Source organism: Hemiscyllium ocellatum, chromosome 8, assembly GCF_020745735.1.
Source record: "Hemiscyllium ocellatum isolate sHemOce1 chromosome 8, sHemOce1.pat.X.cur, whole genome shotgun sequence".
NCBI lineage: Eukaryota > Metazoa > Chordata > Chondrichthyes > Orectolobiformes > Hemiscylliidae > Hemiscyllium > Hemiscyllium ocellatum.
In genome coordinates this window covers 40,013,291-40,034,854 of record NC_083408.1, presented here as the reverse complement: position 1 = coordinate 40,034,854, position 21,564 = coordinate 40,013,291, and the positions used below count along the sequence as shown (strand labels likewise).

The 21,564-nt window shown below is 44.8% G+C and overlaps 1 protein-coding gene across 1 annotated transcript; it reads left to right on the top strand.

Moving 5' to 3' along the window:
* Window positions 1-19,183: 19,183 nt before the first annotated feature.
* Window positions 19,184-21,030, top strand: slc8a3 (solute carrier family 8 member 3). The gene has a single exon (XM_060828345.1). The coding sequence runs from the start codon at window positions 19,258-19,260 to the stop codon at window positions 21,028-21,030; it is 1,773 nt and encodes a 590-aa protein (XP_060684328.1). The 5' UTR covers window positions 19,184-19,257.
* The last annotated feature ends 534 nt before the right edge of the window (window positions 21,031-21,564 follow it).

Genomic DNA, 21,564 nt, shown 5'->3' with positions numbered 1-21,564 from the left:
CATTCTGAACCGGGATTACAGATTCTTGGGAAACACATTCTGAACCGAGATTGCAGATTCTGGATGTTCACACTATGAACCGGAATTACAGATTCTGGGTATTCACAAGCTGAATCAAGTTTACAGATTCTGGGTATACACATTCTGAACTGGGATTACAGTTTCTGGGTGTATACATTATGAACAGGAATTACATATTCTGGGTATGAACATTTGGAACCGGGATTTCAGATTCTTGGGAATCACATTTTGAACCGGGATTATGGATTTTTTGCGTACACATTCTGAACCAGGATATCAGAGTCCAAGTGTCCATATTTCGAACAAGGATTCGATTCTGGGTGTACACCTTCTGTACTCGGACTACAGATTCAGGGTGTACACATTCTGGACCTGGATTACAGATTCCGGGTATTCTCCTTCTGAACCTGGATTACAGATTATGGGTGTACACCTTCTGAACCAGAATTACAAATTCTGTGTATACACATTCTGAACCAGGATTATAGATTCTGGGTATACACATTCTGAACCAGGATCAGATTTTCTGCGTGCACACTTTCTGAACTGGGATTACAGATTGTGGGTGCACACTTTCTGAACCAAGATTATAGGTTCTGGGTGTAAACTTTCTGAACCAGGATTACAAATTCTGTGCATACAAATTCTGAACCAGGGTTACAGATTCTGAGTATTCACAATCTGAACCAGGATTATAGATTCTGGGTATACACATTCTGAACCAGAATCACATTTTCTGGATGTACACATTCTGAACTGGGATTACAGATTTTAGGTGAACATATTCTGAACAAAGATTACAGGTTCTGGGTGTACACATTCTGAACCTGGATTACAGATCCTAGGTATTCACAATCTGAACCAGGATTACATTTCCTGGGTATGAATATTTGGAAACCGAATTACAGATTTTTGGGAAACACATTTTGAACCGGGATTACAGTTTCTGGCTGTTCACATTCTGAACCAAGGTTACAGATTCTGTGTATATACATTCTGAACTGGGATTACAGATTCTGGGTATACACATTCTGAACTGGGACTGCAGATTCTAAGTATGCGAATTCAATATCAGGATGACAGGTTCTGGGTATACACAGTCTGGACCAGGATTACAGATGGTGGGTATACACATGCTGAACTGTGATTACAGATGCTGGGTATACACATTCTCAAACAGATTTACTGATTCTTGGTATTCACATTCTGAACCAGGATTACAGATTCTGGTTATATCTATTCTGAACTGAGATTGCAGATTCTGGGTGTATAAATTCTCAACCAGGATCAAAGGTTCTGGGTATACACAGGATTATAAATCCTGAGCATACACATTCTGAACCTGGATTACAGACTCTGGGTATTCACAATCTGAACCAGGCTTAGATTCTGCAAAGTGAACATTCTGAACCGGAATTACAGATTCCAGACTATCCATTTTGAACCAGGATTATAGATTTTGGGTGGACACATTCTGAACCAGGATTTCAGATTCCGAGTGTACACACTCCGAACCAGGATTAGATTCTGGGTGTATACCTTCTGAACCTGGATTACAGATGCTGGGTATACTTCTTCAGAACCGGGATTACAGTTGGTGGGTGTACACTTTCTGAAACGGGATTACAGATTATGGATATTCACAATCTGAACCAGGATGACATTTTCTGCCTGTACACATTCTGAACTGGGATTACAGATTTTGGGTGAACATATTCTGAACCAAGATTACAGGTTCTTGATGTACACACTCTGGACCAGGATTACAGATTCTGGGTATACACATTTTGAACCGGGATTACAGATGTTGGGTGTACACTTTCTGAACCCGGATTATAGATTATCGGTGTAAACCTTCTGAACCAGGATTACATATTCTGGGGAATCACAAACTGAACCAGGATTACATTTCATGGGTATGAATATTTGGAACCGGGATGACAGATTCTGGGGAAACACATTTTGAACCGGGGTTACAGTTTCTGGCTGTTCACGTTCTGAATCAAGGTTACAGATTCTGTGTATATACATTCTGAACTGGGATTACAGATTCTGGGAAAACACATTCTGAACCGGGACTGCAGATTCTAGGTATGCGAATTCAGTATCGGGATGACAGGTTCTGGGTATACACAGTCTGAACTAGGATTACGAATGGTGGGTATACACATGCTGAACTGTGATTACAGATGCTGGGTATACACATTGTGAAACAGATTTACTGATTCTTGGTATTCACATTCTGAACCAGGGTTACAGATTCTGGTTATATCTATTCTGAACCGAGATTGCAGATTCTGGGTTTATAAATTCTGAACCAGGATTAAAGGTTCTGGGTATACACATCCTGAACCAGGATTACAGATCCTGAGCATACACATTCTGAACCTGGATTACCAAGGCTGGGTATTCATAATCTGAACCAGGCTTTGGTTCTGCGAAGTGAACATTCCTAACTCGAATTACACATTCTTGATTATCCATTCTGAACCGGGATTACAGATTCTGGGGATACACATCCTGAACCAGGATTATAGATGGTGGGTGTACACTTTCTGAACCGGATTATAGATTATCGGTGTAAACCTTCTGAACCAGGATTACAAATTCTGTGTGTACACATTCTGAACCGGGATTACAGATTCTGGATATTCACAATCTAAACCAGGGTTATAGATTCTGGGTATACACATTCTGAACCAGGATCACATTTTCTAGGTGGATACATTCTGAACTGGGAGTACAGATTTTGGGTGAACATATTCTGAACCAAGATTACAGGTTCTGGGTGTACACATTCTGAACCTGGATTACAGATTCCGGGTATTCACAATCTGAACCGGGATTACATTTCCTGGGTATGAACATTTGGCACCGGGATTACAGATTCTGGGGAAACACATTTTGAGCCAGGATTACAGTTTCTGGCTGTTCACATTCTGAATCAAGATTAAAGAATCTGTGTATATACATTCTGAACCAGGCTTAAAGATTCTGGGTTACACATTCTGAACCAGGATTACGGATCCTGAGCCTACACATTCTAAACCTGGATTACAGACTCTGGGTATTCACAATCTGAACCAGGCTTAGGTTCTGCGAAATGAACATTCTGAACCAGGATTACAGATCCTGGGTGTATACGTTGTGAACAAGAATTACATATTCTGGATATGAACATTTGTAACCCGAATTACAGATTTTTGGGAAACACATTTTGAACCGGGATTATACATTTTGGCTGCACAAGTTCTGAACCAGGAATTCAGACTCTGAGTGTACACATTCTGAACCAGGATTCGATTTTGAGTGTACAGCTTCTGTACCTGGATTACAGATTTTGGGGGCACACATTTTGAACCGGGATTACAGATTCTGGGTATTCACAAACTGAACCAGGATTACATTTCCTGGGTATGAATATTTGGAACCAGGATGACAGATTCTGGGGAAACACATTTTGAACTGGGATTACAGTTTCTGGCTGTTCACATTCTGAATCAAGGTTACAGATTCTGTGTATATACATTCTGAACTGGGATTACAGATGCTGGGTATACACATTCTGAACCGGGACTGCAGATTCTAGGTATGCGAATTCAGTATCGGGATGACAGGTTTTGGGTATACACAGTCTGAACTAGGATTACGAATGGTGGGTATACACATGCTGAACTGTGATTACAGATTCTGGGTATACACATTGTGAAACAGATTTACTGATTCTTGGTATTCACATTCTGAACCAGGATTACAGATTCTGGGTATATCTATTCTGAACTGAGATTGCAGATTCTGGGTGGACACATTCTGAACCAGGATTAAAAGTTCTGGGTATACACATCCTGAACCAGGATTATAGATCCTGAGCATACACATTCTGAACCTGGATTACCGACGCTGGGTATTCATAATCTGAACCAGGCTAAGGTTCTGCGAAGTGAACATTCTGAACCGGAATTACAGATTCTTGATTATCCATTTTGAATCAGGATTATAGATTTTGGGTGGACACATTCTGAACCAGGACTTCAGATTCCGAGTGTACACATTCTGATCTGGGATTACAGTTGGTGGGTGTACACTTTCTGAACCCGATTATAGATTATGGGTGTATACCTTCTGAACCAGGATTACAAATTCTGTGTATACACATTCTGAACCGGGATTACAGATTCTGGGTATTCACAAACTGAACCAGGATTATAGATTCTGGGTATACACATTCTGAACCAGGATCGCATTTTCTGCCTCCACACATTTTGAACTGGGATTACAGATTTTGGGTGAACATATTCTGAACCAAGATTACAGGTTCTGGATGGACACATATTGAACCTGGATTACAGATTCCAGGTACTCACAATCTGAACCAGGATTACATTTCCTGGGTATGAACATTTGGAACCGGGATTACAGATTCTGGGGAAACACATTTTGAACCGGGATTACAGTTTCTGGGTGTTCACGTTCTGAATCAAGGTTACAGATTCTGTGTATATACATTCTGAACTGGGATTACAGATTCTGGGTATACACCTTCTGAACCGGGACTGCAGATTCTAGGTATGCAAATTCTGTACCGGGATGACAGATTCTGTATCGGGATGACACAGTCTGAACCAGGATTATGGATGGTGGGTGTACACATGCTGAACTATGATTACAGATGCTGGGTATACACATTCTGAAACAGATTTACTGATTTTGGGTATTCACATTCTGAACCGAGATTGCAGATTCTGGGTATATAAAATCTGAACCAGGATTAAAGGTTCTGGGTATACACATTCTGAACCAGGATTACAGATCCTGAGCAAACACATTCTGAACCTGGATTACAGACGCTGGGTATTCACAATCTTCTTCAAGGCCTCCTTCTTCAAGGAGCACAGCCCAGATGGCCTCCTTCTTCAAGGACCGCAGATTCCCCCCAAACCTGATCGACGATGCCCTCCACCGCATCTCCTCCACTTCCCGCTCCTCCGCCCTTGAGCCCCGCTCCTCCAACTGCCACCAAGACAGAACCCCACTGGTTCTCACCTACCACCCCACCAACCTCCATATACAACGTATCATCTGCCGTCATTTCCGCCACCTCCAAACGGACCCCACCACCATATTTCCCTCCCCTCCCCTATCAGCGTTTTGCAAAGACCACTCCCTTCGTGATTCCCTCGTCAGGTCCGCACCCCCCACCAACCCAACCTCCACTCCCAGCACCTTCCCCTGCAACCGCAGGAAATGTAAAACTTGCACCCACACCTCCTCCCTCACTTCCCTCCAAGGCCACAAGGGATCCTTCCATATCCGCCACAAGTTCACCTGTACCTCCACACACATCATCTATTGCATCCGCTGCACCCGATGTGGCCTCCTCTATATTGGGGAGACGGGCCGCTTACTTGCGGAACGCTTCAGAGAACACCTCAGGGACGCCCGGACCAACCAACCCAACCACCCCGTGGCTCAACACTTTAACTCTCCCTCCCACTCCACCAAGGACATGCAGGTCCTTGGACTCCTCCACCGGCAGAACATAACAACACGACGGCTGGAGGAGGAGCGCCTCATCTTCCGCCTGGGAACCCTCCAACCACAAGGGATGAACTCAGATTTCTCCAGTTTCCTCATTTCCCCTCCCCCCACCTTGTCTCAGTCGGTTCCCTCAACTCAGCACCGCCCTCCTAACCTGCAATCCTCTTCCTGACCTCTCCGCCCCCACCCCACTCCGGCCTATCACCCTCACCTTGACCTCCTTCCACCTATCACATCTCCATCGCCCCTCCCCCAAGTCCGTCCTCCCTACCTTTTATCTCAGCCTGCCTGGCACACTCTCCTCATTCCTGATGAAGGGCTTATGCCCGAAACGTCGAATTTCCTATTCCTTGGATGCTGCCTGACCTGCTGCGCTTTAACCAGCAACACATTTTCAAATGTGATCTCCAGCATCTGCAGACCTCATTTTTTACCCGAAGATTATTCACAATCTGAACCAGGCTTAGGCTCTGCGAAGTGAACATTCTGACCCGGAATTACAGATTCCAGATTACCCATTTTGAACCAGGATTATAGATTTTGGGTGTACACATTCTGAACCAGAATTAGATTCTGGGTGTACACCTTCTGATCCAGGATTACAGATTCTGGGTGTAAACATTCTGGACCAGGATTACAGATCATGGGAATACACATGCTGAAACATGATTACAGATGCTGGGTATACACATTCTGAACCAGATTTACTGATTCTTGGTATTCACATTCTGAATCTGGATTAAGGGTTCTGGGTATTCACATTCTGAACCAGGATTGCAGATTCTGGGTGGATAAATTCTGAACCAGGATTAAATTTTCTGGATATACACATTCTGAACCAGGATTACAGATCCTGAGCATACACATTCTGAACCTGGATTACAGACGCTGGGTATTCACAATCTGAACCAGGTTTAGGTTCTGTGAAATGTACATTGTGAACCGGAATTACAGATTCTTGGGAAACACATTCTGAACCGGAATTACAGATTCTGGATGTTCATACTCTGAACCGGAATTACAGATTCTGGGTATTCACAATCTGAACCAGGATTACAGGTTCTGGGTATACACATTCTGAACCAGGATTATAGATTCTGGTGTATACATTATGAACAGGAATTACATATTCTGGGTATGAACATTTGGAACCGGAATGACAGATTCTTAGGAAACACATTTTGAACCGGGATTATAGATTCCAAGTGTACACAAATGAACCAGGATTTCAGATTCCGAGTGTACACATTCCGCGCCAGGATTAGATTCTGGGTGTACACATTCTAGACCATGATTACAAATTCTGGGTATACTCCTTCTGAACCTGGATTACAGATTGTGGGTGTACACTTTCTGAACCCAGATTATAGATTATGGGTGTACACCTTCTGAACCAGGATTACAAATTCTGTGTATACACATTCTGAACTGGGATTACAGATTCTGGATATTCACAATCTGAACCAGGATTACAGATCCTGAGCATACACATTCTGAATCTGGATTACAGACGCTGGGTATTCACAATCTGAACCAGGCTTAGGTTCTGCGAAATGAACATTCTGAACCGGGATTACAGATTCTTGGGAAACACATTCTGAACCAGGATTGCCAATTCTGGATGTTCACACTCTGAACTGGAATTACAGATTCTGGGTCGTCAAAATCTGGACCAGGATTACAGATTCTGGGTATACACATTCTGAACCGGGATTACAGTTTCTGGGTGTATACATTGTGAACAGGAATTACATATTCTGGGATTGAACATTTGGAACCAGAATTACAGATTCTTGGGAAACACATTTTGAACCGGGATTATAGATTCCAAGTGTACACAAATGAACCAGGATTTCATGATTCCAAGTGTACACATTCTGAGCCAGGATTAGATTCTGGGTGTACACATTCTAGACCAGGATTACAAATTCTGGGTATACTCCTTCTGAACCAGGATTACAAATTCTGTGTATACACATTCTGAACCGGGATTACAGATTCTGGATAGTCACAATCTGAACCAGGAATATAGATTCTGGGTATACACATTCTGAACCAGGATCACATTTTCTGCGTGTACACATTCTGAACTGGGATTACAGATTTTGGGTGAATGTATTCTGAACCAAGTTTACAGATTCTGGATGTACACACTCTGGACCAGGATTACAGATTCTGGGTATTCTCCTTCAGGACCGGGATTACAGATGGTGGGTGTACAATTTCTGAACCCGGATTATATATTACGGGTGTACACCTTCTGAACCAGGATTACAAATTCTGTGTATACACATTCAGAACCGGGATTACAGATTCTGGAAATTCACAATCTGAACCAGGATTATAGATTCTGGGTATACACATTCTGAACCAGGATCACATTTTCTGGGTATACACATTCTCAACTGGGATTACAGATTTTGGGTGAACATATTCTGAACCAAGGTTACAGGTTCTGGATGTACACATACTGAACCTGGATTACAGATTCCGGGTATTCACAATCTGAACCAGGATTACATTTCCTGGGTATGAACATTTGGAGGCGGGATTGCAGATTCTGGGGAAACACATTTTGAACCGAAATTACAGTTTCTGGGGGTTCACGTTCTGAATCAGGATTACAGATTCTGTGTATATACATTCTGAACCAGGATTACAGTCTCTGGGTATACACATTCTGAACCGGGACTGCAGATTCTAGGTGTACATATTCTGAACCAGGATTACAGATCATGGGTATACACATGCTGAACCATGATTACAGATGCTGGGTATACACATTCTAAACCAGATTTACTGATTCTTGGTATTCACATTCTGAACCTGGATTAAGGGTTCTGGGTATTCACATTCTGAACCAGGATTACAAATTCTGGGTACACCCATTCTGAACCGGGATTGCAGATTCTGGGTGTATAAATTTTGAACCAGGATTAAATGTTCTGGGTATACATATTCTGAACCAGGATTACAGAGCCTAAGCATACACATTCTGAACCTGGATTACAGACGCTGGGTATTCACAATCTGAACCAGGCTTAGGTTCTGTGAAGTGAACATTCTGAACCGGGATTACAGATTCTTGGGAAACACATTCTGAACCGGGATTACAGATTCTGGGTATTCACAATCTGAACCAGGATTACAGATTTTGGGTATACACATTCTGAACAGTGATTACAGATTCTGTGTATACACATTCTGAAACTGGATTACAGTTTCTGGGTGTATACATTATGAACAGGAATTACATATTCTGGGTGTGAACATTTGGAACCGGAATTACAGATTTCTTGGGAAACACGTTTTGATCCGGGATTATAGATTCCAAGTGTACACAATCCGAACCAGGATTTCAGATTCCGAGGGTACACATTCCAAGCCAGGATTAGATTCTGGATATATACCTTCTGTACCCAGATTACAGATTCTGGGTGTACACTTCTGGACCATGATTACAAATTCTGGGTATACTCCTTCTGAACCTGGATTACAGATTGTGGGTGTACACTTTCTGAACCTGGGTTATAGATTATGGGTGTACACCTTCTGAACCAGGATTACAAATTCTGTGTAAACACATTCTGAACCGGGATTATAGATTCTGGGTGTTCACGTTCTGAATCAAGGTTACAGATTCTGTGTATATACATTCTGAACTGGGATTACAAATTCTGGGTATACACCTTCTGAACTGGGACTGCAGAATCTAGGTATGCAAATTCTGTATTGGGATGACAGATTCTGGGTATACACAGTCTGAACCAGAATTACGGATGGTGGGTAAACACATGCTGAACTGTGATTACAGATGCTGGGTATACACATTCTGAAACAGATTTACTGATTCTGGGTATTCACAATCTGAACCGAGATTGCAGATTCTGGGTGTATAAATTCTGAACCAGGATTAAAAGTTCTGGGTATACACATTCTGAACCAGGATTATAGATCCTGAGCATACACATTCTGAACCTGGATTACAGATGCTGGGTATTCACAATCTGAACCAGGCTTAGGTTCTGCGAAGTGAACATTCTGAACCGGAATTACAGATTCGAGATTACCCATTTTGAACCAAGATTATAGATTTTGGGTGTACACATTCTGAACCAGAATTTCAGATTCTGAGGGTACACATTCTCAACCAGAATTAGATTCTGGGTGTACACCTTCTGAACCAGGATTACAGATTCTGGGTGTAAACATTCTGGACCAGGATTACAGAACATGGGAACACACATGCTGAAACGTGATTACAGATGCTGGGTATACACATTCTGAACCAGATTTACTGATTCTTGGTATTCACATTCTGAATCTGGATTAAGGGTTCTGGGTATTCACATTCTGAACCAGGATTGCAGATTCTGGGTGAATAAATTCTGAACCAGGATTAAATTTTCTGCGTATACACATTCTGAACCAGGATTACAGATCCTGAGCATACACTTTCTGAACCTGGATTACAGACACTGGATATTCACAATCTGAACCAGGCTTAGCTTCTGCGAAATGTACATTGTGAACCGGGATTACAGATTCTTGGGAAACACATTCTGAACCAGGATTGCAGATTCTGGATGTTCACACTCTGAACCGTAATTACAGATTCTGGGTATACACATTCTGAACCGGGATTACAGTTTCTGGGTGTATACATTATGAACAGGAATTACATATTCTGGGTATGAACATTTGGAACCGGAATTACAGATTCTTGGGAAACACATTCTGAACCAGGATTGCAGATTCTGGATGTTCACACTCTGAACCGGAATTACAGGTTCTGAGTATTCATAATCTGAACCAGGATTATAGATTCTGGGTATACACATTCTCAACCAGGATCACATTTTCTGCAGGTATACATTCTGAACTGGGATTACAGATTTTGGTGAATATATTCTGAACCAAGAGTACAGATTCTGGATGTACACATTTTGAACCAGGATTATAAATTATGGGTGTACACATTCTGAACCAGGATCACATTTTCTGCATATACACATTCTGAACTGGGATTACTGATTTTGGTTGCACATATTCTGAACCAAGATTACAGGTTCTGGGTGTGCACATACTGAACCTGGATTACAGATTCCAGGTATTCACAATCTGAACCAGGATTACATTTCCTGGGTATGAACATTTGGAACCGGGATTACAGATTCTGGGGAAACACATTTTGAACCGGGATTACAGTTTCTGGCTGTTCACATTCTGAATCAAGGTTACAGATTCTGTGTATATACATTCTGAACTGGGATTACAGATTCTGGGTATACACATTCTGAACCGGGACTGCAGATTCTAGGTATGCGAATTCTGTATCGGGATGACAGATTCTGAGTATACACAGTCTGAACCAGGATTACGGATGGTGGGTATACACATTCTGAAACAGATTTACTGATTCTTGGTATTCACATTCTGAACCAGAATTACAGATTCTGGGTATATCTATTCTGAACCGGGATTACAGATTCTGGGTATACACATTCTGAACCGGGGTTACAGTCTCTGGGTATGCACATTCTGAACTTGGATTGCACATTTGGGGTACACAATTCTGAACCAGGTTTACAGATTCTGTGTATACACACTCTGAATCAAGATAACAGATTCTGTGTACACACATTCTGAACCACGATTACAGATTCTTGATTACCCATTCTGAACCTGGATTACAGGTTTGTGGTATACACATTCTGATACAGGGTTACATATTCTGGGTACACACATTCTGAACCAGGATTGCCGAATCTGGGTGCACACACTCTGAACTGTGATTACTGATTTTGGGTGTACACATTCTGAACCAGGATTTCAGATTCTAGTTATCCACATTCTCAATCAGGTTTGCAGATTGTGGGAATTCACATGCTGTCCAATGATTACAGATTCTGGGTATACACATTCTGAACCAGGATTACTGTCTCTGGGTATATACGTTCTGAATTCAGTTTGCAAATTCTGTCTATTCGCATTCTGAGATCGGATTACCGATTCTGGGTATAACATTCTAAACTTGGATTATGCGTTTGGGGTACACTGTTTCTGAACCAGAGTTACAGATTCTGTGTATACACATTCTGAACCAGGATTACAGATTCTGGGTGAACACATTCTCAAGGAGAAAGTGAGGTCTGCAGATGCTGGAGATCAGAGCTGAAAATGTGTTGCTTGAAAAGCGCAGCAGGTCAGGCAGCATCCAAGGAGCAGGAGCCTTCCTGAAGAAGGCCTCATGCCCAAAACGTCGATTCTCCTGTTCCTTGGATGCTGCCTGACCTGCTGCGCTTTTCCAGCAACACATTTTCAGCTCTGTACACATTCTCAACCAGGATTAAAGATTCTGTGTACACACATTCTGTACCGGGATTACAGGTTCTGTGTGTCCTCATCCTGAACCAGAATTACAGATTCCGTGTACACACATTCTGAACTGGGATTACAGATTCCGTGTACACACATTCTGAACTGGATTTCAGCCTCTGGGTATACACATTCTGAATCAGGATTGCAAATTCTGGGTATTCACATGCTGCCCAGGGATTACAGGTTCATCGTATATACATTCTGAACCGGGATTACAGTCTCTGGACCAGGATTATATATTCTGGGTGCACACATTTTGAACTGGGATTACAGATTTTGAGTGTACACATTCTGAACCAGGATTTCAGTTTCTAGGTATCCACATTCTCAACCGTGTTTGCAGATTCTTGGTGTTCAAAATCTGAACTAGGATTACAGATTCTGGGTATACACAATCTGAACAAGGATTACAGATTCTGGGTATACACAATCTGAACCAGGATTACAGATTCTGGGTGTATATATTCTGAACTGTGATTACAGATTTTGTGTTGACACATTCTGAACATGGATTATATATTCTGGGTATTCACAATCTGAGCTGAAAATGTGTTGCTGGAAAAGCGCAGCATGTCAGGCAGCATCCAAGGAGCAGGAGAATCGACGTTTTGGGCATGAGCCTATTCACAATCTGAACCAGGATTACTGATTCAGATTAATCTCATTCTGAATTAGGATTACAGGTTTGAGGCATACACATTCTGAAACAGGATTACATATTCTGGGTGCACATATTCTGAACCAGGATTTCAGATTCTGGGTATTCACATGCTGACCGGGGATTACAGGTTCATCGTATACACATTCTGAACTGGGATTACAGTCTCTGGACCAGGATTATATATTCTGGGTGCACACATTTTGAACTGGGATTACAGATTTTGGGTGTACACATTCTGAACCAGGATTACAGATTCTGGGTGTACACATTCTGAACCAGGATTTCAGATTCTAGGTATCCATATTCTCAACCATGTTTGCAGATTCTGGGTATTCGCATGCTGACCGGGGATTACAGTCTCTGGGTATACACATTCTGAATTGGGTTTGCAAATTCTGGGTATTCACATTCTGAGACAGGATTACTGATTCTGGATATACACATTCTGAACCTGGATTACAGATTTGGGGTAAACAGTTTCTGAACCAGGGTTACAGATTCTGTATATACACATTCTGAACCATGATTACAGATTCTGGGTATACACATTCTGAACCGGGATTACAGATTCTGGGTGTACACAGTTGAACCTGGATTGCAGATTCTGGGTGATCACATTCTGAACTGGGATTATAGATTTGGGGTTTACACATTCTAAACCATGATTACAGGTTCTGGGTATACACATTCTGAACCTGGATTACATATTGTGGGTATTCATAATCAGAACCAGGATTACAGATTCTGGATATGCACATTCTGAATCAGGATTACAAATTCTGGGGAGTCACATTCTGAACCGGGATTACAGGCCCTGGGTATGCACTTTCTGAACCGGGAATACAGATTCTGGGGATTCACATTCTGAACCCGGATTATAGATTCTGGGGTTTCACATTCTGAACCAGGATTACAGATTCTTGGGAGTCACATTCTGAATCAGGATTACAGATTCTGGGTGTTCACATTCAGAACCAGGATTACAGGTTTTGGGTGTACACATTCTGATCCAGTATTACAGATTCTGTGTATACACATTCAGAACCAGGATTACAGATTCTGGGTAGAGACATTCTGAACCAGGATTATAGATTCTGGGTATTCACAATCTGAACCAGAATTACTGATTTGGGTTAATCTCATTCTGAACTAGGATTACAGGTTTGTGGCACACACATTATGAACCGGGATTGCATATTCTGGGTACACACATTCTGGACCAGGATTACAGATTCTGGGCATTCACATTCTGAACCAGGATTTCCAATTCTGTTTATGCACATTCTGAACAAGGATTACAAATTGTGTGTACACATAATTTAAACCGTGATTACAGATACTCATCATGCACATTCTGAACTGGGATTACAGATTCTGGGGATTCACATTCTGAACTAGGATTACAGGTTCTGGGTATGCAAATTTTGTACTGGGATTGCCAATTCTGGGGCACTCACATTCTGAAGTAGGATTACAGATTTTGGGTATTCATGTGCTGACCCAGGATTACAGATTCTGCGTATACACATTCTGAACCGGGATTACAGATTCTGGGTGGACACATTCTGAATCTGTGTTAATGTGGTGTTGGGATTCCTGATCCATAAACGGAGGGATTGTGAAGGAAACAACGATGAATTAGTGGATGAGGCCATCATCCTGACAGTCGTTCATTTATCTTGGCCATCTCCTTTCGGTCTGATTTTGTTGTTGCCCGTTGTGTTGGAGGCATCGTCTGTGGTAGCTTTTTGTACACCGAAAGGTGCTGGAAGCTGGTCCGAAGACTGCAGAAGAGCGGGCAGACCTGACAGGAATGTGCTATTCGCTGTGGCACGGCTCTTGTGTTGCCCGGGTGAGAGGAAGCGTGTGTTATCACATCGGCGCACTTGCGTCGGGCTGGATGCTGGAGTAGGAGGTTTCCACAGCGTTCATTTCACATCTGAAGCGTTTCGGTGCGCTCCGTCTGACGGAAGTGTCGCCGAGGCAGTTGCTTTCGCCTGTGCACTTGCCCAACTCCAGTTCGGGCGGCTCTGAGGTGCCTTTTAGTCCAAGGGGCTCGCGGTGGGCCCCTGCATTTTCAGGCAGCGCGCCCATCCATCTCCATCACTCCGTGTGTTGCGGGGGGAGGGAGGAGAGGCAGCGGCGTGGAGGATGGGGACCGCTGCCGGTGCCCAGACGGCACATTCGCCCAGAGGTGGAATGTAGCTTCCCACTCCCATCAGGAGAGCCTGCAAGTCTGGAGGTAAGCGTTCGAGCGGGAGACTGCACAAACGCCGGCGTTTGATGTAACCGGGATCATGAGTCGATACATCATTTGCCGCTGTGTTCCAGCAGACCTGGCCATGCTCAGGGTCGACAGCAGCAGCCAGCAGTGCACAGCTGGAGATGGGGGGGGGGGGGGGGGGGGGGGGGGGGGGGGGGGGGGGAAGAAAATCATGGCCAGATCTGAATGGACAGGGGAATGCACTGATAAAGGAGCCCCTTCCAACATCAAGAGATACCAGGACAGGCTATGGCCCCTTGTTGAGCACATGTGATCTAAGATGTCCCAGTGAGAATCAGGTCTCAGTCCGTGGGATGCTCGCCGTCTGACAAAGGTGCAGTCCGGTCCTGTGTTTGAATGAAATATAGGGGGCGATAGGTGTTTGGCTGTGATATACTTGCTGAATTGGATTGACTGCTGCTAGAGGCTGAAATAGGGCAGCCTTGGTTTGGTTTAGGATATCATGTTTAATTATCATTAACCTCCCCCGCTACACACACACACACACCCATTCCCTCTCTCTCTCTCTCGCTGCTGGCTCCGAGTAGCGTCAGGTTATAGGGAAGTCCCTCTCTGGGGTTAGGAGAGGTTTTTTTTTCTCTCTCACACAGGCTGTCACCGCAGTGAGGTTGTATTCGGACAAGTCTTTTACCACCCGCCAGGATCGACTCTCACCCTTGCTCCAGCAGGAGATGGAGCTGCCTGTCCAGCAGAGCCCCAGCAACCACACAGCCCCATCGGGAGCTGCAGCGTGTTCTGGTTTTTAGTGAGTCAGGCAAGTAGGTCTCAAGCAGAGCATCTGAATAGTTAACTTAATACTAGAGAATACAGTGTGGACTGTTTAAAAAAACAAATCCAGTCTCCGTTTTATCTCTCTATGTGTGTGTGTTTGTGTGTGTGGATAAAGGAACCAACCAGGTAACATTTTTTTTGCTGTAATACAGTATATATTTAATGTTATTTAAAGCCACGCTGTGGATTATATAACATGATCTGCACAGCTCGCTGTTATTTTGCAAGGAGGGAACCAGTAGACTCGCTTTAAGGGGAGCAGAGAGCTGGGCTTATCTGCTTACTTTGGGCAATCTATTTCCTTATTAAAAACTGACAAAATAAACATTGCATTTCGAATTCTCCCATCCTCCACACGTTTTTTTCTCTCTCTCTCAAATATCCTCGATCGCTATGCTTTTTTTTTAATGGCTAGTCAGATCGCCTGGCTTTTCCAATTGGTTGCATTGTCGTCAACTCCCCCCACACCCCCCCCCCCCCCACCCCAAAGCAATTTGCAACAAATTCACTTTGACAATGAAATCACTGTGTAGCTGTCAGAATGTACGTCAATACTTTGCAACCTAGTTCAATTCTGCAATGATGTTCCCAATGTATTTTTTAAAAATTAATTTGAGTTGCAGTGTTTTTTTTTGGGGGGGAGGAGCTGTGTGAATGAGCAGATAGTTAAGGCAAATCCAGATTGCATTTCAGGGGCTTCGGTGACAGCTGTCGTATTCATTCACTTCAGTTGAGCTCTTGTTTACCTCAGTCAAATTTAGCGACTGCGCCACCGCGCCTTCCCTAAATAGGACAAACACTCTTCTTTGGCTAGACGATGCTGGGGCGTTGTGGGGGTAGGGGGAAAGGGTACTGGGGTTCTCTTATACTCTAGGCCCCTTTCATTATCACAACCGAGCAGCTTGTATACCCCAGCCTGATAGCCAAGCGCCCCCTTCACACAGTAGCTCACTCAGTTATCATGCCTACGTGACCGTCTCAATTGCCCACTGCCCCTTGTCTCTCTCTCTCTCTTGCTTGCTTTCAATCAGCAGGGCTTGGTGAAGTTCCCACATTGAGCTATTCTCTGCACATTTTAATTTGCTCTGCTCTTTCAGTCACAGATTTGAACTGCTGGAGGTTTTAGTATGTTAATTTTTCAATTGATGGATTTTATGTGTTCATTGCCAACAGTTTATTGGGTTGGTTAATTTTGCTCAAGACGCCATTTAGCTTTGCTAAATCTGCAGGGTGGCTGCTGTTTGACCCTTTTTTCCCTTATAGGCCATTTCTACAGATAAAACAGTGATGCAGTGACGTTGTAAGGCAATGCTGTCAACTGCTTGGGGAGGGGGGAGGGGGTTCACATCACGTTTGGGGATTGAACCCATGAGCTGACAGTGAGTGTTGATGCTTGCACCTCCTAATCACTATTGCACCATTTTAGATCGAGTTATTCTACTTAGTTACACAGAGGTTGTAAATTTTCATGGAGCTACTCAGGCAGAACTATCCCACTCAACTGCAGTGCTTTGGCACTTGACAAGTAGCAGACAGTCATTGGCATGCTTAGTCTCAACTACAGCATCTCCATGATGTATTTGAAAATATATGTTAGAGTCATAGAGTTTCTAACAGCACAGAAGGACATTTCAGCCCATCATGTCCATGCCAGTCATCAAGCATCTACTTATTCTAATGCCATTTTCCAGCACTTGGCTCTTAGCCGATTGTACTTCTAGTGCTCATCTAAGTGCTACTTAATGGTTGAGGGTTCCTGCCTCTCTCACTCTTTTAGGCAGCGAATTCTGGACAGCCACCTTGTGAAATCAATTTTTGCTCAAACTCCCTCTAAACCTTTTGCTCCTTACCTTAAAACTGTGTCCCCCTCACCCCCCCCCAACCTCTTGGATGTGCTAATTGTAGCCTTGCTATTGGTAATGCTGGTAATTGATGAAGAGTTTATGCCCAAAACTCTCCTGCTCCTCGGATGCTGCCTGACCTGCTGTGCTTTTCCAGCGACACACCTTTTGACTCTGACACTCCAGCATCTGCAGTCCTCACTTTCTCCTCCGTGATATTGATAAAGCAGGGATTTCTTGCCCATCTTCACTTCCTCTTGAGAAGGTGAACTTCCTTGCACTGCTGCGGTCTGTATGGTGATGGGACACCCATGCATCAGCTTTAAGAGAATTCCAAGGTTCTGACACAGCAGCAGTGAATGAACAGCAATGTATAGTTCAAGTCGGATGGCATGCGACTTGCAGGGAGTTCACTGTTCCCATGCATCACATGTCCTCCTTCTTGTTCAGACAGACCCACATTGAAAGGGAAATTCTAGCTGCAGGCAGTGTGGAATTTGGCCTTTTTTAGGAGGATATTTGAACAATCTGTTAAAAGTAGTCATTTGCAATGCTGTGTCCCAACTATCCTGTAGCCCTGTGCAAAATGTCCCTGTTTACACGGCAGGGCCTGAATTGATCAAGTGTAGCTGTTTCTGTGTACCGGTTGAAATGAAAGTGCACGTTGTCCAGTGCAGTAGTCCTGCCTCATTGTTGCCACGGAAATCTGGCTTTTTGCTGGCAGTAGCATTGTGACAATAAATGCAGCATTGGAGCATGAATATTTATTAACAGAGCTAGCACACTAGGAGAAAGTGAGGACTGCAGATGCTGGAGATCAGAGCTGAAGAGTGTGGTGCTGGAAAAACACAGCCAGTCAGGCAGCATCCGAGGAGCATGAGAGTCGATGTTTTGAACATAAGCTGTTCATCAGGAGTTCGTACACTGCCTGAACATATAAACTGCTTTGAATTTTGACAAATGCTTCCCATGAAATCTTTTTTTCCCTTCCCACTCTGAGTAGTGATCAGTTAAGATTTCAACTGCATAAGGAAGTTGCAATGATCAGAATTTCCTTCATTAATAAACTCTGAATTATACCAGCTGATAATCATCTCCTTGCAACCACTGGTTCAGAAATGCAGGATACATACCAAAAGGAAACACTAACTTGATTGGATAGTTGTGATTAAGGAAAGAATGTCTGAAATTGACTCATATTTATTCTTTGGTTAGCTTCCCGTCCAACTTTTGCTCTTTAGCTGAGATTACTGTGGCCATTTGCTCCCAGGTTCTGCTAATGTTACATCTAAGGGTTGACTTTTAAGACCTGGAGGAGCCTGAGGTGACTTCATTTCTAATGGTAACCCTTTGTCCTTGTCCTTGCCTGTGCAGAGATCCCTGACTTCTGTTTGGCTCAGTGGGTCAAACCACATACTCTTGCTGTTAGAAACCCATTTCCCTCAGGTAGGACATGTGCCAAACTGTGCACAGCAGGAATAAGCATCTGTTTAGATAGCTCAGAAACCACACTGCACATTGTTTTTTTGCATTTCCCTGTTAGCCTCTGCATGTTTTCTTAACTTTGTGATGGAGTGGAAGTTGACGCATTGAGGGTTCCTTATTGGCGCATTGTCCAAAGAACACAGCTTAGCCGTTCTGCTATTGCCAGACATTAATGCTTTCCTTTACATGTTTGTTTCAGGTTGTGCAGCGGAGCCACCTTTGGCTTGGAAGATTGACTTTGATTCACAGAGGGCGTTGGGATTGAACCTGTTTGCATGGCGTGGTTTAGGCTGCAGACGTTCATGTCGTTTTGCCAGCACTTGGGCCTCTTGGCAGTCATACTGCTGGTGCAGCCTCCTCAGGTGGACGCGGATGCACCCGGCCCAACAAGCCCCCCTAAGCAAAACAAATCCTGCGTGGGCAGCTATGAATGCAAGCAAGGGGTCATACTGCCAATATGGTACCCGGAAGACCCGTCCCTGGGCGACAAGATTGCCCGGGTGATCGTCTATTTCGTGGCGCTGATCTACATGTTCCTGGGGGTCTCCATCATCGCCGACCGCTTCATGGCCTCGATCGAAGTGATCACATCGCAGGAGAAGGAGATCACCATCAATAAGCCGAACGGGGAAACGTCCACCACCCTGGTTCGCATCTGGAACGACACGGTGTCCAACCTGACCCTCATGGCCCTGGGCTCGTCGGCCCCGGAGATCATGCTGTCCCTGATCGAGGTGTGCGGACACGGGTTTAAAGCGGGCGACCTGGGCCCCAGCACCATCGTGGGCAGCGCCGCCTTCAACATGTTCATCATCGTCGCCATCTGCGTGTACGCCATCCCCGACGGCGAGACCCGCAAAATCAAGCACCTGCGGGTGTTCTTCGTCACGGCGGCCTGGAGCATCTTCGCCTACGTCTGGCTCTACATGATCCTGGCCGTCTTCTCGCCGGGGGTGGTGCAGGTCTGGGAGGGGCTGGCCACCTTCCTCTTCTTCCCGGTCTGCGTGCTGCTGGCCTGGGTGGCGGACCGCCGGCTGCTCTTCTACCAGTACCTGCACAAGAGGTACCGCGCCAGCAAGAGCAGGGGGCTGGTCATCGAGACCGAGGGCGAGCCGCCCAAGGGCATCGAGATGGACGGCAAGCTGGCCAACTCGCCCGTGCTCGACGGCGTGCTGCTGGCCCTGGAGGGCAAGGAGGCGGCGGACGAGTCCCGCAAGGAGATGATCCGCATCCTCAAGGAGCTGAAGCAGAAGCACCCGGAGAAGGAGCTGGACCAGCTGGTGGAGATGGCCAACTACTACGCCCTGTCGCACCAGCAGAAGAGCCGGGCCTTCTACCGCATCCAGGCCACCCGCATGATGACCGGCGCGGGCAACATCCTCAAGAAGCACGCCGCCGAGCAAGCCAAGCGCAGCGCCAGCCTGCAGGAGGTCAGGGCGGACGCGCCCGAGGACCTGTGCTGCCGGGTCCACTTCGAGCCGTCCGCCTACCAGTGCCTGGAGAACTGCGGGGCCGTCTCGCTGACCGTGGTCCGCAGGGGCGGCGACGTCTCCCGGCCGCTGGTGGTGGACTACAAGACCGAGGACGGCTCGGCCAACGCGGGCGCCGACTACGAGTTCAGCGAGGGCACGGTGGTCTTCAAGTCGGGCGAGACGCAGAAGGAGATCACCGTCGGCATCATCGACGACGACATCTTCGAGGAGGACGAGCACTTCTTCGTGCGCCTCAACAACATCCGAGTGCTGGAGCTGGAGGACGCCCTGGAGCCGAACAACGTGCCCTACCCCAAAGCTTTAATCGTCTCCCCACTGGTCGCCACGGTGACTATTCTGGACGATGACCACGCCGGGATCTTCACCTTTGAGAGTGATGTGGTCCGTGTGAGTGAGAGTATCGGTGTGATGGAGGTGAAAGTGCTGAGGACATCTGGGGCACGCGGGACAGTCATTGTTCCCTTCAGGACAGTGGAAGGGACGGCTAAAGGAGGCGGAGAAGACTTTGAGGACACTTACGGAGAACTGGAATTCAAAAACGACGAGACTCTGTAAGTAGCGCTCTTCTCTTTTCTCCTTGAGTGTCTTGTGTTGGTGTGTAGTTGGAAAAGAAACTATTGAGTACCTGTTTTGTTCAGAGTGCAGATTTTATGGCTATGCTCGGTTGGGATAAAAGAACCAACCACTGCAACTTTGGGATAAAAAATTTAGAAAGGTTGCTTTACTTATAAGCCATGTTGTGATTTAGCATTGCCACAAAAATGACAGCCTACGTTTATACTCGAATGCATTAACTTCATCCCTGGAGAGTTAGGAACGTCAGAACTCAATTGCCTGAATTACAGCCCCATCTGAGGATTCCCTAAAAGGAAGTACAAGATTTGCAAAATATCTCTGTATATAATTGGGCATTGACTGGCTCAGACATTGTTTCACAAGTGTTGGCTTGCTGAGTGTCAAAGATTGCAATGAAACCAAGGCCACTAGTTTAGGTATGATATTGCTTATGTATTTGAATGTTATTCAACTGGTGGAATTCAGGACAACTTTTTCAACTAGATTGTGAGTCAGTCTGCAACCTCCCCTCGT

What these genes read in the sequence shown, in the direction of transcription:
- slc8a3 (XM_060828345.1), top strand. Translation starts at nt 19,258, where the DNA reads ATGGCGTGGTTTAGGCTGCAGACGTTCATGTCGTTTTGCCAGCACTTG.